The sequence below is a fragment of the Aquarana catesbeiana genome, linkage group LG02 (genome assembly GCF_042186555.1).
Source record: "Aquarana catesbeiana isolate 2022-GZ linkage group LG02, ASM4218655v1, whole genome shotgun sequence".
Classification (NCBI taxonomy): domain Eukaryota; kingdom Metazoa; phylum Chordata; class Amphibia; order Anura; family Ranidae; genus Aquarana; species Aquarana catesbeiana.
Genome location: NC_133325.1, coordinates 399,165,680 through 399,190,292, shown reverse-complemented (window position 1 = coordinate 399,190,292; position 24,613 = coordinate 399,165,680). Strand labels below are relative to the sequence as shown.

General features: G+C 43.5%; 1 protein-coding gene across 1 annotated transcript in view; it reads left to right on the top strand.

Annotated features, from left to right (window-relative positions):
• Window positions 1–24,613, top strand: part of INTS2 (integrator complex subunit 2) — a 123,668-nt gene that overhangs the window by 14,283 nt on the left and 84,772 nt on the right. Inside the window, exons 3-9 of the mRNA XM_073615256.1 lie at window positions 1,594–1,732; window positions 5,270–5,372; window positions 7,458–7,571; window positions 19,619–19,749; window positions 19,915–20,088; window positions 20,892–21,112; window positions 21,553–21,678. Of these exons, the coding sequence (XP_073471357.1) occupies window positions 1,594–1,732; window positions 5,270–5,372; window positions 7,458–7,571; window positions 19,619–19,749; window positions 19,915–20,088; window positions 20,892–21,112; window positions 21,553–21,678 (1,008 nt within the window). The remainder of the gene's footprint in view (window positions 1–1,593; window positions 1,733–5,269; window positions 5,373–7,457; window positions 7,572–19,618; window positions 19,750–19,914; window positions 20,089–20,891; window positions 21,113–21,552; window positions 21,679–24,613) is intronic.

The following is a 24,613-nucleotide window of genomic DNA, read 5'->3' as shown; positions in this document are numbered from 1 at the left end:
GTAAAGATAAAAATGAACAAAAAGGGGTTGCCTGTCAGGGGCCCCCCTTTTTTGGCAGTTTTATTTCCCTGGACAGGGTTGTGTTAAGACAGGCCCCCTTATGGATCAATGTAGTGTCCTTGTCTTACAACACAGGTCTCCGATTAATCTTTTTAGTGGTTCTAAACAGCACCTATAGGCAGAATAGGCCATTGTTGGTAGATGTGTGACAGGCAACATTGATAACCTACAAGTTTAACATGTTTTCTGATTCCATCTTTAAGAGCCCACTCCACCTAGATCCTGCATCCAAAACAGAGAAGGCAGGGACACCGGTGGAGTAGACCGGCAGATCAGCCGCATGATCCAGCTAAGATACCTTCATCAAGCATATGGAGTAAAGGTAAAGCTTACTGCAGAATCGAGGTTCGCCAAGAGTCTTGCAGTGGTCCCACCCTAAGGTAGGCCTGAGGTACTTGATTATTCTCTCAGGTGTGCCGTCCTGGAAGATGACTTGAGAAAAGTACTAGTTACTTACCGGTAACTGTCTTTCTGGGAAATCTTCCAGGACGGCAGGCCTACTTCCCACCCGTTGGAGGAGGGAAAATTTTAGAACACTAGAAGGTGAGTGCCTATGAGGAATGATTTCCCTTGTGAACCAGGTTCAGGAGTTACTTCTCTACAAACTGAGGATCAGGGGGAAGGGTGTGGACTTAAAACAGCTGTTGATTGATTGTGTTTCCTGTGGGGAGGAGCCTCTCATCTCTCAGGTGTGCCGTCCTGGAAGATTTCCCAGAAAGACAGTTACCGGTAAGTAACTAGTACTTTTTTTTTGAAAAAATTACTTTAATGAATAAATTAAAAAAAAAAAACACTAACCAGTAAAGTTAGCCCATTTTTTTTTGTATGATGTGAAAGATTTTACGTCGCGAGAATCGTGAGAGAATCGTGATCTTTTTATTCTAAACAAAAAAATCGTGATTCTCATTTTGGCCAGAATCGTGCAGCTCTAATATATATTAAACATTCACATCAGTCCCTACCCACAAGGAGCTTACAATCTAATGGTGCCTAACTCACATTCATACATATACATACTGGGGCCAATTTAGACAGGAGCCAATGAACCTACCAGCAGGTCTTTGGAGTATGGGAGGAAATTGGAGTACCCGGAGGAAACCCGCATAGGCACAGAGAGGACATGCAGACTCCAGGCAGGTAGTGTGTCATTGTTGACCCTAGTGCTGCTAGGTGGAAGTGCTAACCACTTAGTCACTCACTTTGTGCTTTCATTTTATGCCTGTGTCTGTGAATACATGGCAAGCATCTGTTGGCATATTGATAAAGCAGTCATTCTGACATTCAGTGATCACTACAGCTGAGTCTTACTGCTGCATGTCCTTTCAATGACAATAATGGATACACTGTCAATGAATGTTTGGTGAAATTTCCATTTACTGTTATTATGCCCCTTGTTGAGTACATCTCGAACACTGTATAAAAATCTGTTCCGCTCTTTTTGTGTTTATTTTCTTCTGATGTACTGTACAGTTTCATAGCCTGATAACCTTTAGTGCAGTTTGTTCATTGCAAGTGTTTCTTGCCTTGATCTAGACACAAGCTTGGGGGAAGTACTGGAGAAAGTATATTGGTGTCTCAGCTTCAACATGGCCTTACACTGGAGTTTGAGCACAGTGACTCTCCTCGCCGGTTGCGTCTAGTGCTTAGTGAGTTGTTGGCAATAATAAATAAGGTATGACGTTTCCATTATTTTTGTTGAATTTAATTTAAAAATGACCCCTTTTCAGCTTTTTTTTTAAAAATTTTAAAATATGTATCATGATTGTTCTACTGTGTATTTTCAATGAAATGGGCTTGCGAGGACACCTAGCTAGCTATAGGATTTAATGGCTGTACTGGTTTACCTTCTTAGCCTAAAGCCCATAACAGCTTTAGCTGCATTGAATGGCTCGGCCTAATTGAAAGAGTACTTGCTCTACACTCTTCTCTTTCCTTGGCTGTTTTGAGTGGCAGATTACTCATGCCAGTAATCATGCAAAAATATTGCATTGATTGTTAATGTATTTAAGATGCATATCAACAATCAACGTTTAATTCATACTGTTTGAATGGCAAAATGCATCTTAAGATAACAAAAGTGAAACATACCCCATAATGTATTGTTAAATAGTATGTAAACCCAATAATTCATATTCCTAATATGTGCCTGCTGTACCATGTACTTATATGAAAAACTCTCCTGTTGTATTGCTTTCTTTGTGTGAAATCTCTGGTGTTCCTGCTAGTCCCTCTGATTTCATATTAAAAACTGACCACACTATACAGGAGAACATACCGTGGTCAGTTCTCAAGCTATGCTGGGAAGATCAGCGTACTGTTGCTTCTCCTCCCCCAGCTCTTATGCAGCTGAGAAGATAGATATATATATATATATAATTTTCAAATGTTTTGCTTTTTTTTTTTTTTTATATTTTAAACTGAATGGGTTGTTTTACAAGGTGATCATTTACAATCACTTTAAAAAAGGACCCTAATAAAACAATGGATATTCTCAAGTTTATGCATTTTGTCTGCATTGTTGAAGAATGTGAAATGAAGGTTAATTTAACTGTCCTAGAATTCAGTCATATTTTTCCTTTTATGTATATCACCTTCCTTGTCAGTGACCAGAAGAAGACGTGTCTGATAAGATATTTTTGCTGTGCTTATAATCTCGAGGCAACTAAAAAGGAAAAAAAAAAAGATTTTATCTTTCTAAAGTCACAGGATAGGCCTAGATTAAAAGTGGAACTCGTCAGTGGGGATACAAATAACAGTACAGAATGGACATGGGTTATTTAATTTCCCCAGATTACATTTAATGAAGGTACAACATTTAGCAACTTACATGGTTGATGATTAAAACCGGCACATCTAATATGCAAGCATCCGGGGTAAAGCTGTCCACATAGATCATCCCCCGCACCGCTGGCTCGCACCTCTGTCAGTCTGCAATCGTGACCGGGAAGACTACCCTGCTGTAGAGTGTTCTGAAAGTGAGGCTTGAAGCGCTCGTGGAAGGGATGACGTTGATGGTGGTGAGGAGGATGGTCTACCTCAGATGTCTGCATACTTAGATGTGCCTATTTTAATCATCAACCATATGACTTGCTAAATGCTGTACCTTCATTAAATGTTACATTTTGCTACACTTAGCGGCAGCTCTCTTCTCTTTTATACTCAGTTGTGATGTGACACTACTTGTATATCAAGACATCACTTGTATATCAAGTCAAAATTAATTTAAAAATATGCTTGTCGTGCAAAACGCTCTTAAACCAAGGTTTTACTGTATAGCTAAAGCCAGTACTGTTTTTGTTTTTTTTTGGATAAAGTAGGGAAGTTAACAACTGTCAGTTTTTTTGTTGCCATTTATGTCTCATCGGGGATATTTCTCTTCCTTCTCACATAAAAAGTACAAGGGTTGCAGCACAAAGGTTTTTATTGAAAGAAAGTTGCAGAATTTCACACAAAGTGTTTCCACAAAATATAACAGTTTCAGGCTATAGCTAGCTTTCTTCAGACAAAGAAGTATCAAGTAACAATTTTAACTAGCAAGCCTTTTAATGCAAACAGGAACTGGAAATTAGCATAATTACCAGGTGTAAGAATACAAAGTATATACAATAACCAAAATCTTTATAAAGAAAACAAAGCGAGAGGATTGTAATCTGATTCTTTGATATCTAGTAGCAAACACAAATACAGCATTTTCTCAAATACTTAGTGGTTCTAAAGGTTAGACATTTTTTAACTTTTATTGCAATGATTTTGAACAGAGCAGCCCTGATCCTCCTCTTCTGTGGTCCCCTGCTGGCACATCTGTCGCCTCTCCTCTACTGAGTGCCTCCATAGAAAGCGGCCCGCTATGGGTACACTTGTGCAGGCTTGATCCATAGACGCACACAGCGTGGCTCTGCCCCGATCCCCAGTCTCTCTTCACAGGCCAATGTGAAGAGAGAGTATAGAGAGCCACTGCTCTTGGGCACAGTGCTGGATTGAGATAGGGCTCAGGTAAATGTTAGGGGGGTTGAGGAGGGAGTTGCAAATAATGCATTCTTTGCCTTAAGAGTAAAAAAAAAACTAAGTTAAAAAATCTTCTACTTTTACAACCACTTAAGGTAAAAAAACGTCCCAGCAGTTATATCACCCCCTCACCTCCCCCCACCACCTGTCTACGGCAGTGCTGGACTCTCTCCTCACAGGCTCAGAGACAACAGCAGGACCCGTTGGGTTTGAATAAGAGACAAGCTGACACCTATACCTGTAGTGAGACATTTTGTTGGATGTGCTTTAGTATCCCAACTAAAATAGATCATATTTTTTTTTAAACTGGAGGTGAGGAGATCTTGAACTGTTCAGACAACTCTGTACCTGCAGGGTTTGAACTCAGACCTAGACATTTATTTCTGTGAACCATTTTGTGAATATATGCAAAGACAATGCAAGACATTTTACCATCTCTCCTAGATGCCTTTGCGCCTGGCAGCAGCATTTTGATAGAAAAAATGCTTCATGCTTGTAAACACATGTAAAGCATTTGGGCGCATCAAGTGGTTTGGCCTTAATTCATTCCATTGTCTAGAAGCAAAATTTATGCTGAACATTGAAATGAATAAACGTTCAAGCGATAAACACGCCTAGCTTTGACAAATGTTTAGACACATTGACAGGCGTTAGGTGTTTTTTCTGCCAAAATGCTGCTGCTCCTGGACACACTGGCAGTATTCTTTATTTTTTTCCTTTTCTCCTTTGCTTTTAAACGCCTATGTGTGCATGTACACATGGGCCAACATACAGGGACATTTATAGACCAGAAAAAAAAAACGCCAAACGCCCCTAATGGCCACATTAAACAAGTCCAGTGTGCATGAGGTCTAAAGATTTTGGTAATTGTGATTATTTTCTGTTTGCGTGAATAGACTTGCTTGCTAAATTGTTACTTGATGTGTTTATTGCCTGAAGAAGCACTCTGAAGAAGCACTAGCTTCATCCCATAACGGTTGCATTTTGTGGAAATACTTTGTGAAATTCAGCAACTTTCTTTGAATAAAAACCTATGAGTGCTGGTACCCTTGGACATGTTCTCTATACTTGAGGTTGATTGGGGCAGCCTGGTTTCATGAAAAGCACTCCACCCAGCCAAGGTGTGATTTACCTTTTACAGCTAAAATAAATCTATCGATCTATAATAATAATAATAATAATTATTTTTATTTTTTTATTATAGGTAGCAGATTCCAATGGTGAATATTTCTTTAAATCATCTGAACTGTTTGAAAGCCCTGTGCACATGGAGGAAGCAGCAGATGTTATCTGCATTTTACAGGCAGGTATGTTACTGAAAGGTTTAACTGTAGTATGGGTATGCAAAACCCATTTGTGAGTGAACCCACGAGTGCTTGAACTGTCAGTAGGTACCTAACCAGTGTGAGCTTCAACTTCCAAACAGCTTTTTTGCCATTGCATTTTTTTTTTTTTTTAGATATTTCCCTTTGGCATGTTGGGGTGAACACCAGACAAACTGTTTAATGCACAGTTGAAATCCATACACAAGTATTTTACTCCCCAGAGGTTTTGTAATTCTGTTCTGCTAGTCTGATTTCCACACCTCTGCTACATTGCATAGCCGAGAAGCTGAATCCACTATTTGACAATTCAGCTCTACAGCTTCAAGTGACCTCTGCTTAACCGCCTGCTGCACAATTGCAGACATGTACCTCATTGTGTTCAAGTGGTTTAGTCCAAGGCCATGGCTGCAGCTGTCAGCCATAACCCCGGTATTACAATTTTCAGTGATCCAAGTGGCTGATTAGCCACTTTTTTCGCATCACACGTGGGGTATCGCTGCGAACGTTAGAGCAATAATTGTAACTCTAGACCTCCTTTGTACCTCCTAAACTGGTAACCTGAATAAAATTTCAATTTTCGCCTATGAAGATTTTAAGGTATTGTAGTTTTGTCACCATTTCACAAGCACGCACAATTTTAAAGCGTGACATGTTAGGTATATATTTACTCAGCGTAACATCATCTTTTATATTTTACCAAAACAATTTGTTCTATATTGTGTTTTTTGTATTAAGTCATTAAAAGTGTATTTTTAAAAAAAAAAATTGCAATTAAAAAATTGCGGCGCAAATACTGTGTGACATAAAACAAATTTGCAACGACCACCATTTTATTCTCTAGGGCCTCTGCTAAAAAAAAAAATATATATATATATATATATATATATATATATATATATATATATATATATATATATATATATATATATATATATATATATATATATATATATATATATATATATAGTGTTTGGGGGTTCCAAGTAATTTTCTAGCAAAAAATACTGATTGTTGCATATAAACGAAAAGTGTCAAAGGCCTGGTCTTCAAGTGGTTAGCGATTTGGATAATGAATCAACATTATGGTGATTTCAATTCTTGGATCCGTGAGTAGTTTGGAGGCAGAGAGGTGATTTGGCCTGTTGTATCGGGCAATAGGGATGCCACTTGCCTACTTGTACATATGCATACTGGACTTCTGTTTTGAAAACTCGCATATAAAAGTACCAATGGACATACTTCTTTTATAGCCAATACATGCTATAAATGGAAAACCAGCAAATGTAACTCTTTTTTGCAGCTGTATTTATGAATTATTGCACAGTTGATCTCCTTATCTTAAGTATAGGACACATGCATTCTATTCATACACCATGGGTTATTGACTTTTATCTTCAGATGAACACTGGCAAGCTTTTGAGGACTTGGCCCCTGGGGCGCCTCCCCTATGACCCTGCCCCACTCCTTTTGTCCTCAGTATTTTACTAGTGCCTGAAGATTATAGACCTCTTTTCCTTCGTGAATAAATCAACATCACTGGTTTATTATTTTTATTACATTTTTTTCTTAAGAATTCTTCAGTAAACCTCAATGTCTTCTAATGCCTACACAGAAGCACTGCATCCTCAGTAAAACCTTGGGAGTTCTATCCGGACCCTACGCTGTGGGGATGGTCTGTAATTTTGCTTCAGGTACTGGATCTCGCGTAGGGTACTCTCCGCATGCGTTGTTAGCTGCAGGGTCCTATACAGATTCAGGGCTGTGGTTCATCCTTATGAATCCCAGTCCCTGAAGACCCATTTGGGTATATATTTTTATAAATAAAGTGCAGTGTTCTAACACATACCCTTTAGTATTATTTGTTTAAATGACAAAAATAAACTAAAATGTATCCAAATTTAATATAAAGTGCATATACACAATCCTTTATAGTACACAGGTCCTAATAGTTTACAGATAGGTCACAATCCTTACTTTTATTTAGGTATTTTTATTCTTTTGCGTTATTGGAATATCTATTAAATAAAAAAAAAAAAAGTAAAATCACTCAGTTTTGCCTTGTTACAGAATTGCACAATCTGTTGCCAATTACTGAAATGGCTGAAGCTTTACTGCATGTTCGCAATGGTGCCTGGTTCTTGTGTCTGCTGGTGGCTAATGTTCCTGACAGTTTTAATGAAGGTGAGCAATATTTATATTGACAATTTTTAGCCAGATCTACAGTTCAGGCTACAGTAGCTTGAAATTTTCCACATTTTGTCTTGTTACAACCAGAATAGTAAATGTATTTTATTGGGATTTCATGTGATAGACCAACACAAAGTGGCACATAATTGTGGAAGGAAAATTATAATTTTTTTTTTTTTACAAATACCTGATGCAAAAAAATAAAGTGCAGCGCTAGGTATAAACACAAGATGATCCTGTGCAAAAAAGCATATATGAAAGTAGATATTTTGTGGTATTATTAAAGTGTAATATGACCATAAACTGTAAATAGCATAAATTCAAATAAAGCGCAACTAATACAGTGCACATATACGTATTATACGCAACCAAAATATTTCGTTTTAGTGCGATCCCATGCGACAAAAGCAAGATGAAAACAGTCGCATAAAAAAAAACGCACAAAAGTGCAAACAATATACAAATTGTAAAGTGCAACACTAAGTTTGGGCACAAAAAGACTGTGCATGAGAACATATGTGAGGAAAATATAACACAATAATAAATGTGTAATGCGACCATATTAAGTAGCATAAATTCAAATAAAGTGCAAATATACAGTGCAAATGTGATGGATTGTGTTTTATATACAACAAAAATATTTAATTTCAGTCCCATGTGACAAGAAAGAAACCAAAGTCGCTTAAAAACACACAAAAGTGCAAAACGATTTGGATGAAAAAAATTGTTCATAAATTGCTGAAATCCAATATGTGACTTCACAGTGCAGCATATAACGTGGATTGAGTGCTCATCACCATGTTTCTCGTCGCCTCATTATGATAAAAGGCTTACCAGAAAGCCTGCGACCTCCCTTATTCAGGGGGGGGTCAAACAGCGCTTTTAGTGAAATCCAAGATTCGCCAATGAAAGACTTCAGAATTCCTCTCCAGAAAGATCCATGGACATTCACTCGAATCCCAATGATGTGAACGGCAGGATAATATAAAAAAGATAAAAAGGCTCCAATAGTATAGAATGTCTTCTCAAGATGTTTTATTAAAAGACAGGAGTTGCAGTACAAAAACTCCAAGGCACATAAATAAAATTGTGGTAATAGTCCTTGCAAGGAAAAATGGACATACAGCTCCGTTTAAAATCCAATCGCGCATGTATGCGTAGTGTCCCGACTATCGTTTAGTCAAATATGACATCATCAGGGGTACGCCCACACGTCTGCACCTGCGCATTAAATACCTCACTGGCAAAACGGGGAAGCGCTGCCATAGGTCACACGACATGGTGCACGAGAGCTCCTTGGGTGTGTTAACACCCCAGGTGAAAAGAATACTAGAAGGATGACTACTGGTGTGTGTAAATACCAATCAATTACCAACAGACAACAGCACATACTGCCATCTTGTGGAGAAACAAGGTAATCCAAGTGGATTTTATACCTAAGCAAAAAATATATATAAAATAGCTGTGAATAGCCAGCTGCTCCCTGTTGCCACATGTTTACATACGGCAAAAAATGTAACAATTATAAACAAGCGAGACATGTCGCAAACCAAAATAATATATTCATGAAAAATGGACATATAAATAACCATAAGATAAATTATAAAAATATATAAATTCAACGATAATTATAACCTGAATCTAATAGGGTATGTAACTCCCGTACCAACTGAGAATTCACCTCAGTTGATATGGGAGTTACATACCGTATTAGATATTTCATTACATGTACAACTAAATGTGGTGTTTATCTTTCGAGGTGTCCCTGTGGGCTTGAATATGTGGGGCGCACCATTCGGATGTTACATGTTAGGATGGGAGAACATATAGCCAATATTCAAAAAGGTTTTGATAAGCACAATGTTTCAAAGCATTATGACCTAAAGCATAACCGAGACCCCAGGAGCACTACTTTAATTGCACTTGAGAAATATATACCGCAGTGGCGGGGTAGCAACAGAAGACGTACCATATCCAGATCCAAAAGAAAATTAGATATATAAAATGAGGTCCCATGTGCTGAATGGCTTAAACGTGGAGTGGGACATCAACTGTTTTATCAATAACAGTTTGTCCCCTCCACTGCTTGTATGAATCTCCCATTTCAATACTCCTTTCAATAAGTGAATATTTTTCCAGCAAATTAACAAATAGCATAAAGATTTTTTTTCCCCCTAAGAACTATAATTTATGTCCCTTGGGTTCATTTAACATCAATGAATATGTTTTGTATTGTGATTCAGGTATAATTATCGTTGAATTTATATATTTTTATAATTTAACTTATGGTTATTTATATGTCCGTTTTTCATGAATATATTATTTTGGTTTGTGGCAGGTCTCACTTGTTTATAATTGGTAAATTTTTTGCCGTATGTAAACCTGTGGCAACACAGGGCAGCTGGCTATTCACAGCTATTTTATATATATTTTTTGCTTGGGTATAAAATCCACTCAGATTATCTTGTTTCTCCACAAGATGGCGGTATGTGTTGTTTTGTCTTTTGGAAATTGATTGGTATTTACACACACCAGTAGTCATCCTTCTAGTTAAAGCGGCATTCCAGCGAAAAAAAATTTTTTTTTGGGGGTAATATTTTTAGTGTTAACATAAGTTGAATAAAAGTATACATTTATCTAGATTATGTATTCTAATAAATTTCTTACTATAAAATTGTAATCCTTATTCAGCCGTTTCCATCATTGCTGTGGGCATATGAAGCCCAATCGCGATTCCTTCCTGGAATATGCATGGAGAGGTGCATGCTGGTTACCCAGCATGCACCTCTCGATCTTGAGCATGCACAATTTAGTTGTTATGACAACGTAACGCGATGACATGCCCTCGGCGCTGCCCAGTGACGCCTGGGAAATGATGACAGACATCTCCCAGGAGCACTAGCGAGCACGGGCGCCAAGGGAAATTATGTCAGGCGCCTTGGAGAGGAAGAGGCAGATTACGAGGGACCCCCTAGCAACAGACAAGAACATTTTTTTTTTTTAACAGCAAAAGGTTTTTATTTTCAAAAACAAATCAGCATTACAAACCGCCAGTGTGCGAGATTGAACATTTGAATCCTTACAGCGTTATAATAAAACATCTGTTCAATAATACAGCATCTCACAAATACATCTTTGCAAGTTCCCTGTATACCCGCTAGGATATAAGAGGGGTAATGAGTTAGCAACTCAACAGTGGTGTGCTGATCAGATATTACATATAATCTCATGTTTACATCTACAGCAGAGTATTTAGCCTTGTTCTTAGTCTCCCTCTAATCCATTACCGCCCGCCCCCCCCCCCCTTCCTAACCCGATAAGTTCTGAGGATGCTCCTGTCTGTGTTTACCCTTAAGAATCAGCAGATCGCCTAGTCCCCGCCACCCATGGGTCCAGCAAGTGAATGGGTTCATCAGAACAGAATCAATCATCCATCAGTGAGACCCGACAGCGCCCCGTGTCCGAGGGGGGGGCATCGCCCCTGACCGCAAGGGGGGAATCCATCAGTAGGTCCCCCACTCCCGATCCCTCAGCCACGCGCCGCCACCCAGGTCGACCAGACCTTGTCAAATTTAGCCGGACACTGCCTGCTTTCATACGTGAGTTTGTACAGTGGCAGCACCGATTCTACCGCTTTCTTCCAGGAGCTAATAGTGAGTGGCTCAGCTGACTTCCAATGTAGCATTATCTCCCTCCTAGCATAGAATAGCAGGAATGTAACAGAAAGTTTGGTGTATCTGTCCCCCTCCACATCCCCCATATAGCTCAGCAAGAGCAGCATAGGGTCAAGCGATAGTTTGAGGTCCCATATGTCGTTAAGCACCCCTGTCACCCCCTCCCAATACGGCCCGAGCTTCGGGCATGCCCATACCATGTGCCAGAATGTCCCCTCTGCGGTCCTGCACCGGGGGCATAGGGGGTCAATATGGGGATAAATTCTGGCCATCCTGTGTGGAGTGAAATATGCCCTATGGAGAAATTTCAGTTATATAAATCTGTCCTTAGCTGCTATTACAGTTGGGATGTAGGTTGAAACAATGTCCTCCCATTCGTCATCTCCCAATGCCTGAATGTCCCCCCTCCATTTATCAAATGCCCGGATGAGCTTGACGTCATGTGCTACCGTCAAATACATGTACAGTGTGGATAGGGGCTTCCCCATCACGCTCGAAGTCAGAAGTCGCTCAACCGAGTCCGGTTCCAGAGGGAGTCTATCCGGGAACTGTGCCCTCATCGCGTGTCTCAATTGCCAATATCTGAACTCAAAAGATCGGGGTAGGGAGTACTGCCGTTTAATGTCCTGAAAGGACATGAGTTGCCCATTAGCTATAATATGCTTTAGGGTAGTTATTCCCCGAGCAGCCCACTGGGAGGGGTCCGGCATGTCATAAAGATGTGGGAGGGCGGGATTGCACCAAAGCGGTGTATGTGGGGACACCCTATTCGGCTCGGCGTAGATAGCCCTAGCCTCCCTCCATGCTCTAATGGTGGTTTTCATCAGTGTTGTCATAGGATACGGTGCTTTAGGACCCCTATAAACTAGGTTTGACAAAGCCGCGTAGGAGCCAACGATAGCAGCCTCCAGCCTGACTGCAGGGTTTTGCCTGGGCTGGGAGAACCACCAGCGCACCGTGACCAGCACGGCGGCCCAGTAGTATATCAAAAAATTCGGAAGGGCAAGTTCCCCCCCCGAAGGAGGAAGGTAGAGTACCTTCTTAGCCACTCTGGGTGTCCTCCCAGCCCAGATGAAAGAGGTCAGAACCCCCTCCAGACGTCTAAAAAAGGACCTAGGTATATGGGAGGGTGTGTTGCAGAAGAAGTAAAGAAATTTTGGAAGAAACACCATTTTAAGCAGATTTATTCTACCCACAGGGGTAAGCGGTAGGGAACGCCATGCCACACATTTCTCTGTAAGCTGAGATAGGAGAGGCTGCACATTTTTCCCTATAAATTCATGGGTGGTGTTGCTAATTTTGATGCCCAGATAGGTAAACTCGCTCACCCACTGAAGTGGGGTGGCCGTATCTACTCTGGGAAGCGAGGGGTGAAGTGGGAAGAGGACAGACTTATCCCAGTTTATGCGAACCCCTGAAAACCGAGCGAAGTCCTCGAATAAGCCCAGAGCCTTCTGCAGTGACTGGTAGGGGTCAGCGAGGTAAAGCAGTGTGTCGTCCGCATATAGGGACACTTTTTCTTCTATTGTGCCTACTGGAATCCCCCTTACCCCGATCTCCGCCCTCAGGGCAATGGCCAGAGGCTCTATCGCTAGGGCGAAAAGTCCCGGTGACAAGGGGCACCCCTGACGAGTTCCCCTCTCCAGGGGAAAGGTTTCAGAAAGGGCTCCGTTTGTGCGGACCCTCGCTTTGGGATTGGCATAGAGCATCCGTATCCATGTCAGGAATTTTGGACCAAATCCGAATTTCGATAGAACCCCCCATAAGAACTCCCATTCTATGGAATCGAAGGCCTTTTCGGCGTCCAGGGATACCACCACTCCTGCCGAGTCTGCCTGAGATCTATCCATATGGGTGAAAAGCCTTCTAATGTTGATATCTGTCCCTCTCCCCGGCATGAACCCTGTTTGGTCTGGGTGTACTAGGGCTGCTATCACTGTGTTAAGCCTCCTAGCCAACACTTTGGCCAGGAGCTTTGCGTCCACATTAATGAGAGAGATAGGGCGGTAGGAGGAGCATTGAGTCAAATCTTTACCTGGCTTGGGTATAACAACCACCACCGCCTCGCTTAAGGAGCTCGGAAGCGTCCCCAGGCGTTGTGCCTCCGTAAACATAGTATGTAATTTCCCCGTCGGCTCCTCTGCGTATTGCTTATAGAACTCGAAGGGTATTCCGTCTGGACCTGGAGGTTTGCCCGCCTGGAGAGTCCTAAGAGCTTTCAGCAGTTCATCTGTGGTGATAGGGGCGTCAAGATTGTCACGGTATTTTGCAGTGAGAACCGGGAAGTCAAAGGGCTCTAGGTAAGTGGTCAACTCCTCCTTGGTGTAAGTGGCCCTGGAGCTATAAAGATTTTTTTAAAAGGAGGCGAAACAGTCGTTTATCTCGTCTGGGTCATATCTGAGACTTCCGTCAGGTCCCTTTATGTGTGGTATACACAGCCCCCCCTGTTGTTCCCTGGACAACCATGCCAGCAACTTCCCGGACCTCTCCCCCTGCTCAAATATGCGATGTGTCTGCGAGAAGGCGTTTCTGGGTGAGAGTAGTGCGGATACGGACAACCTCTCCAGTCAGTCGCTGGAGCTCGTCGTAGTCACCTGGGTTTTTGGTCCTAAGAAAAAGTGCTTCCTGCAGGTCCGCCTTCCTCTCTACTGCCTCCAGTTCCGCTCTCCTCTCCCTGCGTACCCTGGCTATAATGGTTTGGTGTCTTCCTCTGGCGTAAGCCTTGAAAGTGTCCCAGACTGTAGCTGCACTGGCTGTACCTGGATTAATATCCCAGTATTCCCCCATTGCCTCTCTAAAATGACCATCAACCGTCTCGTCCGACACCCAGAATCTGGATAGTCTCCACAGGGAAACTCCCGATGTAGATGAGACCTCTAACGTCAGGAGGAGCGGTGCATGATCCGAAATTCCCCGAGGGAGAATCCTGATATCCCTCACCCTAGATAAGGCTGTGTGATCCACATAGGCCAGATCGATCCTGGAAAAGGATCTATGAGAGGCCAAGTGGCAGGTGTAAGCCCTGAGGTGAGGATTTCTCCACCTCCACACATCTGTCAAGCCGTATAGTTCAGCCCAATCCGCCAGGCCGGGGTGGGAATGCCCAACGCCAACACTTTGGCCAGGAGCCATCCTGTCGACCCCCGGATTGGGGGCTAAGTTAAAGTCACCTAAAATGGTTATGTTGTCACTTTGGAAGTCAGCTATTTTAGAGGCCACTTGATGCAGGAGAGGTATTGAGGCCGGGGGGGGGGGTAAATACACTCCCACTATCACCCATCTCAAAGAGTGTATCTGAGCGTGAACCATTACGTATCTACCCTCCGAGTCCAGCACTAGGTCCAGCAGCCTAAAGGGGAGAGATTTATGGACTAAAATGCTTACACCCCGTGCAAAATTGGAGTACGTGGAATGATAATGATACCCAATCCAGGGTTTCTTTAGGGCTATAGTTTTACTACCCAGTAAATGGGTTTCCTGCAAGATGCATATATGTGGGCTATAAGTTTTAATGTATTGGAACACCAGTGATCTTTTGACCGAAGAGTTCAGGCCCCTGGTGTTCCAGGACAAAATGTTAAGGGATGCCATGACTATGTATTAGATAGGATCTTCTTAAATTTAGAGGACTCTTCCCCCCCCCCCCCCCCCGAGGCTGCCCCCCCCGGTCAGGAGAAGGCGACATTTCAAATCGTACCACACTGACATTTGCAATGCATTCAAAAAACATGTTATCAAAATCAAACTTTTAGAAACCATAAAGTTAACCCAAAACAATAAACTTGCCCTTACGGGGCAACTACCCCTCCCCACCCAACCCCTTAAAACTGAGGCAGGCATCCATCCCAAACGAAATCAGCACGCCAGCTGCAAAAGGGGGGTCCTGTGCAAGAGGCGTTCGGCCCCTCAAAGTTCCTGAGGGGCTCAAGTGAGTCTAGTCACTCTCCGCTGGACAGGGGCTCCGCCGGAGCATCACTGAATCTGTCGGGGGGGCCCCGCCATAAGAAGGGTAAAATATTCAAAGCCCTTCCTTTGCTTGCATACGGATAAAAATAAATGGCGAGATAAGTGGTAGAAAAAAAACAAAAAAGGGGAAAAAGTGTTGTGAAGAAGAAAAAAACGGAAGCAAAGTGAGAGGGGAAAAATCCGCCATCAGTGGTGCATGTGGCATTTCAGTTCTCTGTGGTTTCTACTTGAGAGGGGACAGTACTCTTTACAATGCAGCTGTAACTCTAACGGTCTCCTGGTGTAACTGACCAGGGGTTCTGACTTGGTGTTTACGGGATCCTTATACAGACAGGTAAAACAAGTTAACTGGTGCATCCGAACAAACTTGGTTTGAGTACCAAGCTAGTGAAGACGATGTTGATCGTTGCAGGGGCTTAGTGTTCAGGGCCCCAACTGATTGCAAACACACAGGTATTATATTCACGTGTCAGGCTCTCTGCTGTCGGTCATGGGGCAGTGTATCCAGCCAAGCCGATGCCTCCCTAGGGGAGGTGAAGAAGAGGACCGATTCTCCATCCTGGACCCTCAGGCGCGCCGGGAACAAGACACTGTAACGGATATCACGGGCCCTCAAAGCTGCTTTCACATGATCGAATGACTTCCTGAGTTTTTGTGTTTCTATAGAGTAATCGGGAAAGATCATCAATTTATTGTTTTGGTGCCTTAAATCACCCACAGACCTAGAGGCGCGTAAGATCTCGTCCCTATCCTGGAAGTTGAGAAGTCTCAGAATAAAAGTCCGAGGGGGAGCCCCTGGGGGACCGGGTCTGGGAGGAATTCTGTGTGCCCTTTCCACTGTGTAGTGAGGAGATAGACGGGCGTCCGGCAGAAGGTTGCGCAGCATGTCCTCCACAAAACCTGTTGGGTTGTTTCCCTCAGCTCCCTCCGCCAACCCCACTAATGCGTAGGTTATTGCACCTATTCCTATTTTCGGCATCTTCTGCCCTGTACTCCAGGGCCTTCACCCTGGTTTGGAGTGTATGAAGAGCTGCGCTGTTTTCTGCGACTGTGTCCTCTGTATTACTGACCCTCTGCTCTATTTCTGTCACCCTAGAACGGAGCTTATCCATGTCCTGCCTCAATAGTCCCACATCCATTTGCACTGCGTCTATTTTTGCGGTGAGTGTGGACTGACATGTGGCTATGGCCGCCATCACCTCCGCTATCCATGGGGGTCTTGCTTCCTCAGCCTCCATTATTGCAGTCTGTGATGCTCTACAGACACTGCGGGTGGGCCTGGGTGTTTGGGAGGGAGCAGGCTGTGAGGGGGTTATCTCAGGGGAAGGAGGAAATTTTATACTTTTTTTTTTCCCCTTACCGGCCGTTGCGCCCAACTGGCGTCGCCTCATTCAGAGCCTCCACAGGGTTGCTGGGGTCTTCTGCACCTCTGGGACCAGGCAGTCCGTCCCTGGTATTGTTGGATCAGGGTAGGATAGGGCTCCTGGGGTTCGTTGCTTCCGCCGGCGGCTCCGGCCGTCCGCTCAGGCGAGGCCGCGGTCTCGTCCTGGGCCTAGTGGAGACAGCAATCCGCCGCGTCTGCAGCAGGGGGAGTCCCGGGTGGATTCCTGCAGTCAGCGGCCTTAGTAGGAGGGATAGGGAAGCCGGGTTTAGCCTGGGGAGGCTCCGGATGTAGTCTCGTAAGGGCCGACAGGCCCGCCGCTCGATCCCCCAGCAGGATGGGTCTCCGGCCCGGCACTCCCCGCGTGAGGCCCAGGCCTCAAGTAATCGCAGGCCCTCGCGTCCCGTTCGAGCTGTCCGGGACTCGGGTGGCAGATCTCCTGTCGGGCAGCGTCCCTGACCACTTCAGGCCACTGGTTAGGGTGGATTGGAGCCGATGGCTGCGGATTGAGGACTTGGGCCCCGGCGGAGCTCTGTAACTTGCGACTGCTCGCGCCTCCATCCTGGACACGCCCCCTTGTTGTTTAGATTTAATGCAGCACAATAATGTAAAAAAAAAAAAATTATAACTGGAACTCCGCTATAAGTATTCTTTTCACCTGGGGTGTTAACACATCCAAGGAGCTCCTTTGCACCAGTTCGTGTGACCTATGGCAGCGCTTCCCCGTTTTGTCAATGAGGTATTTAATGCGCAGGTGCAGACGTGTGGGCGTACCCCTGATGATGTCATATTTGACGAAACGATCGTCGGGACACGACGCATACATGCGCGATTGGATTTTAAACTGAGCTGTATGTCCATTTTTCCTTGCAAGGGCTATTACCACAATTTTATTTATTTGCCTTGGAGTTTTTGTACTGCAACTCCTGTCTTTTAATAAAACGTCTTGAGAAGACATTCTGTACTGTTGGAGCCTTTTTATCTTTTTTATATTATCCTGCTGTTCACATCATTGGGATTCGAGTGGATGTCCATGGATCTTTCTGGTGAGGAATGCTGAAGTCTTCCATTGGCGAATCTTGGTTTGCATTAAAAGCGCTGTTTGAACCCCCCTGCATAAGGGAGGTCGCAGGCTTTCTGGTAAGCCTTTTATCTTAATGAGGTGACAGTAAACATGGTGATGAGCACTCAATCCACGTTATATGCTGCACTGTGAAGTCACATATCGGATTTCAGCAATTTATGAACAATTTTTTTCATCCATATCGTTTTGCACTTTTTCGTGCGTTTTTTATGCGACTTTGGTTTCTTTCTGCATTATGGCATGGGACTGCAAAAAAATATCCCAAGCTTTGAACATCTCACAGAGCACTGTTTAATCCAACATCCGAAAATGGAAAGAGTATGGGTCAACTGCAAACCTATCGAGACATGGCCGTCCACCTAAACTGACAGGCCGAGCAAGGAGAGCATTAATCAGAGAAGCAGCCAAGAGGCCCATGGTAACTCTGGAGGAGCTGCAGAGATCCACAGCTCAAGTGGGAGAATCTGTCCACAGGACAACTATTAGTTGTGCATGCCACAAATCTAGCCTTTATGGAAGAGTGGCAAGAAGAAAGCCATAAAAAGTCCTGTTTGCAGTTTGCGAGAAGCCATGTGGGGGACATAGCAAACATGTGGAAGAAGGTGCTCTGGTCAGATGAGAACAAAATTGAACTTTTTGGCCTGAAAGGAAAACTAACACTGCACATCACCCTGAACACACCATCCCCACCGTGAAGCATGGTGGTGGCAGCATCATGTTGTGGGGATGCTTCTCTTCAGCAGGGAAGCTGGTCAGAGTTGATGGGAAGATGGAAGGAGCCAAATACAGGGCAATCTTAGAAGAAAACCTGTTGGAGTCTACAAAAGACTTGAGATGGGGCGAAGCTTCCCCTTCCAGTAGGACAATGACCCTAAACATACAGCCAGATCTACAATGGAATGGTTTAGATCAAAGCATATTCATGTGTTAGAATGGCCCAGTCAAAGTCCAGACTTAAATCCAATTGAGAATCTGTGGCAAGATTTAAAAATTGCTGTTCACTGATGCTCTCCATCCAATCTGACAGAGCTTGAGCTATTTTACAAAGAAGAATAGGCAAAATGTCACTCTCCTAGATGTGCAAAGCTGGTAGAGACATCCCTAAAAAGACTTGCAGCTGTAATTGCAGCGAAAGGTGGTTCTACAAAGTATTGACCCAGGGGGGCTGAATACATTTGTAAAAGCAATTGAAAAACATTTATCGTTTTCCTTCCAGTTCACAATTATGTGCCACTTTGTGTTGGTCTGTCACATAAAATCCCAATAAAATAAATTTACGTTTTTGGTTGTAACATGACAAAATGTGGAAAATTTCAAGGGGTGTGAATACTTTTTCAAGCCGCTGTGTGTATATATAATGTAATTGTTATTTATATCCTTTAATCGTGAAACTGTCTAAATTCGTGTTTGAGAGGTTTGGGCTACTTTTAAAAAATAATTTTGTTTTTCTGGCATTAGAAAAATGACAGCTGAAAATGAATGAATAATCTGTTTCTAACTTTTTTTTTTTTTTTTTTGCAACAGATGAAAGCCAGTCTTTTAGGTCTGCCTTTTAAAATACGTCCTACACCTAGAAGTATTTCTTGGGTTTGAGAGGTTTACTTGCCAGACAGCTTGGCCTCTCTTAACCTGAAATATTAGTGGACTCCTATCTGGTAGGGCAAAACAGTATTGTACATGGTCATTTTTCAGGTTTAGCAAGGGATTTGTTTTCTTTTAAAAGGCCATTGCAAGACATTCACTTCTCTACCTGCTATCTAAAAATGGCATTTATCCAGAAGTCATTTCTCGTTGTGGAGGTATTTATCAGAATGATGGTCATCAATATGTTCTGTCCACTTGTTGCAAAAATATTATATATTCAAATATTACATTTGCAGAGACCTTTATTCCTGTTAAACCACAACATATTTACATTGCAGTTTTATTTGTGTAGTTTGCAGGAGTTTGATAAAGAACGGAGAGCGCCAGGATGAGGAAAGCACTGGAGGGAGACGAAGAACTGAAGCACTGCGTCAGCTGTGCAAAATGAATCCATCACAAGCCCTCAAAGTGCGAGGCATGGTGGTAAGAACCTGTTGTAGGTAGAATGTGAGTAACTTGTTTACAAGCAGTGATGATATCAGTACTATTCTATTAAGCTATGTTCATTCCTTGAAGGAGAATCATATACTGTACATATTAACCATGTAAAGGAAAACAGTTGATGCATAATTCCAATATGTGTGACAGGTAGAAGAATGTCACCTTCCAGGACTTGGTGTCGCTTTGACATTGGACCACACTAAAAATGAGCCAGGTGATGATGGTGTAAGCAACATGGTATGTTTTGTAAGCGGACTTCTACTTGGAACCAATGCAAAAGTTCGTACTTGGTTTGGAACGTTTATTCGCAATGGTCAACTGGTAAGAACCCTGTTCTGTGCTTTAACATTTTGAGAATTCGATTGCCCATAGCAAGCTGTTAGATCCCAAATCACATAGCTTAGGAAAGAAACTGGGGCCGGCCATACACGACTAAACCATCCGAGATTTGAACCATGTATGGGCAGGCTAAATGTACCACATTGATTGATCGACCTGGGTACAACCAGCCTGCCAGATTCACTTGTGATTATTGCTAGCAGCTGCTATTGTCACTGGCAATAATCAAGGTCTTCTCCTGGCGGGGACGGCTGACCCCGCCCCCTGCCGGGTGCAGATAATTAGTATTCCCCTGTCAGCACTGTCTGTGTTAATAAGGGAATCGTAACCCGTGGTTGCAGGAAAGAAATGTGCACCATGTATGGCAGGCCTTAAGATCTACTGCTCTTAAGTAATTGATTATTTATCAGTTGTAATGGAAAAGATGTTCTTTCTTTGGCAGGGAAAAACGAAAATAGGCTGAAAAATTAGCAATCACAAGAAAATGGTTCCTTTCAGTTTTTTTAGGTAAACACAGGCAGCCAGCAGCTGCTACTACTAAATAGATTAGCCCTAATTGTACACGCGTTACAACCTTATTATAGAATCTATAACTCTTTAAAAGTAAATTTTAGGTTTGCTAACTGCTATGTAGTAGAATTGCTTAGTCTGTGCAATTTACTGCATATTCACTCCGATAGATCCTCAAACTGCACAGTTTGTACACAAAAGCAGATTTTACAACTGTTTATAATATATGTTTGCAGAATGGCAAGATTGAATGTACTTTCCCTTCCTATTTTCAGAGAAGAAGAGAAAATAGCAGCTCGGTGCTTTGGCAAATGAGAAAACAGCTCCTCTCTGAGTTGAAAAGTATTCTCCCAGCTGTGAAACACACACAGATGCCACAGGAGGGAGATCCTGAGCGTGCAGCTTCTCTGTACTGTGGACTCAAAGAAGAGCATGTGGTGAAAGCCAGTTCCCTGCTTCGACTCTACTGTGCATTGATGGGAATTGCTGGCCTTAAGTGCGTAGACAATTCCTTTCTCTTCCTTTCCTTTAATTGGTTTTGTTATAGTTTAGTACTAATCTGTATTTTATTACCCAACTCTGTGTTTATGTGAAGGAAACTGAGGGACAGCCATGCTGCATACATGGATGTTGACTGTAACTAATAATATCCATATATGCTCTAACATACAATTTTAGACTTTATAGCTTTATCCATTATGTTATTTAATTTACTAAAGCTGCAGCGAAAGCTATACTTGCTGGCATGAATGAAATTGTAAATAGTAAAGAAAGGACAGCAATCCTAAAAGTGGTGTATACATCTCACGTGATTTATTCAGTAGATTTTGAGGAAAAGAAATAAAAAAATCTTTGCCTTGTGTTCTACTTTAACCATGCTCAGACATGTTAGTGGTAATTTGAAACTTGTGTATTGCATTTGTATTATACATACAGGCCAACAGATGAAGAGGCTGAACAAGTACTTCAGCTCATGACTAGTCGGCCACCTGCAACTCCTGGTGGGGTTCGCTTTGTCTCCCTTTCTTTCTGTATGTTGCTGGCATTTTCCACATTGGTCAGGTGAGCTGTATGTAACTTAATTTAAAGTGAAACTATAATGGTTTTGTGTCCGTTTTCTACCTTACGTTTTTTTTGCTTTACAATTTACCTGTTTTATTTATATAAAGTCTACATTTCACAAATTAACTTTGAAGACAGGTTGCCCCCATGACCATAGTAGCGTTTACTTTTTAAACTCTTTCTCTAATTAAAAATGTCTTTAGCGATCCATACAGAGCAGAAGAAGGGAGGTTGAGAAATTGCTCCTCTGACTCATTCAGCTTACTGTGTAATGTAAGCTTTAGTTATTCAGCTCTGTACAACAAAGCTGTTTCAAGAAAACAGTTAGTGTCTGAAATTGAACTGTCACTTCATAAAAACCATACTGATTCACAGCTACATTAGAAATGTATAGCTGTTTAAGGAATGGAAGGATCTGGTTGCCTCTAGAGTACATAGATGAGCCAAATGTCATGCAGTTTAGTTGATAGACTCTTGTATACAAACTAGGGATGCTCCGAAATTTCAGCAACCGAAACATATCGGCCGAAAATGGCCTTTTTCGGCAACTTGCGGAAAGAGAGAAATGGGCAATAATGGAGCCGAAGATGGGGTGGGGCCTGGGCGGGGCTCCGCCCCCAGTGCCGCCCATTATGGGGGTGTCATATAATGCAGAGGAGAGCCGCCGTCGCCTGTTTGATTAGAGCGCCAGGAACATCACAGCTTTCATTAGGGGTGCTGAAATTAATCGTTGCATCGCGATTCGGGTGTCCCCGATGCAGCATCGATGCATAAGGACCGGAAAATCGATTGCGGGTGACGTCATCCCGACTTGCCCCGCCCCTCCCAGGAAAGCGCTCGGAGCATATTTTTAAAATTACTTTCTTTTAATAAATGCCGTGTTACAATGAATGATGTGCCCCGCTGTATGTGCTTTTAAAAAAAAATATGTCACTTCATACCGTCCCGCCTCTCTCCGCTCTCATTCTCATTCCCGCCCGCTGACTATAGCTATCATATCAGAAGAGAGGTGGGCGGGGCTGAGAATTCCCCACTGACGTTAGCACTCGGGAGACGTAAGAGGAGAGCGGAGAGAGGCGGGACGGGACGGGAGTCACATGAGGGGGATGTATTGTACTACTGTGAAATTCGGTATGAAGTGACATATTTTTTTAAGAAGCACATACAGCGGGGCAGGGCATTTATTAAAAGAAAGTAATTTAAACAGTAAGTAGAGTACAAATGTGTTTGTACTCTACTTACACCTCACGCTCCGTGCTGACAGGTCCCTGGGCTTCCCTTTGCACATTCCACTGTTAACTCCTAGTGTGCTGGAAGGTGCAAACAGGAATGCCAAGGAACTGTCAGCACCAGTGGTGGCCCGTGCATTGTGGGGGGGTTAGTGAAGTGATGACGGGCAGTTTGATGGGCACAGGTGGCTGCGTTTGATGGGCAGTCAGGCACAGGTGGCTGCATTTGACGGGCACAGGTGGCTGCGTTTGACGGGCACAGGTGGCTGCGTTTGACGGGCACAGGTGGCTGCGTTTGACGGGCACAGGTGGCTGCGTTTGACGGGCACAGGTGGCTGCGTTTGATGGGCAGTCGGGCACAGGTGGCTGCGTTTGACGGGCACAAGTGGCTGCGTTTGACGGGCAGTCGGGCACAGGTGGCTGCGTTTGACGGGCACAGGTGGCTGCGTTTGACGGGCAGTCGGGCACAGGTGGCTGCATTTGACGGGCACAGGTGGCTGCGTTTGACGGGCACAGGTGGCTGCGTTTGACGGGCACAGGTGGCTGCGTTTGACGGGCACAGGTGGCTTCGTTTGGGGGAGGTTCAGTATTTTTCAGTTTGTTTGAGCACCAGCTGCCACTGGTCAGCACAGAGACAGTACAGAGAACTTCACAGAGCTGTTTGTCAGCTGTGGATTGTAATCCCTCCTGACCTCCCAGCAGCAGCGTGTGTGAATGCCTGTACCCTGTAGCGCAGCGGATTAGTGCACTTTTTAAGGGAGTGAGGTTATTTTTAATTCAAAGCGGAGTTCCAGTCAATTTTTTGTTTATTAAAAGTCAGCAGCTACAAAAAGTATATCTTCTGACTTTTAATAAAAAGACACTCACCTGTCCCACAATCCAGCGACGTGGCCACCCAAACCCTCCATTCTCTCCCCTGCCTGTCCACGGCGCTGGCAATACTACTGTGGGCCTCCGGCTGTGACAGCTTGCAGCTTCACAGCCGGGTGCGCATGTGTCACTGCGCTGTCCTGCATAGCCGGGCAATCTTTTGGGAACTGTGATGTGTACCAGAAGATTGCAGGGTGGAAGGGCCACCTAGGCGGCCCAAGTGGAAGTGGGAGCTCGTCGGTAATCGTGATGCATCGCGGATTCGAATCGTTTACCAGATATTTGAATCGTGAGACCAGTGAAGATGCGCACCCCTAGCTTTCATTTCAATAGCTGTGTGTTCCCCGCCATGCATGACGTCATATACAGCCCCTCCCCCCTGTCTGGGCCCAGGATTGGACGGGTGATCTGTCTATCAAAGTGCCTGGACAAGGGGGAGGGGCTGTATGGGACGGCGCATGGCGGGGAACACACAGCTATTGAAATGAAAGCTGTGATGTTCCCGGCGCTCTAAGTAAACAGGCGGCATTCGGGAAATGTCTCACTGCCTGTGATTAGCGCAGCGCATTGCTGACTTCCTGGCGGGTTCGGCACGTGCAGCATGCGAACACGTCGGAGCTCATCCTTAAGGAACAAAGAAGGCCCAAAGAAGGCCCTATCAGGGCAACTGAAATGGTGCTTGAGTCAGTTTAGAGCATTAGTAAGTGTCGGTCAAATGTCTGGGGATAGTGCAAGTGCCAGGGTTCTCATAAATTCTTGTGTGAAGCCATTTTTTCCTTGCATTTGGCTGTCAAGATTTTAGTGTCCATAGTTTAAGTAGTCTGGCTTTGGAGATT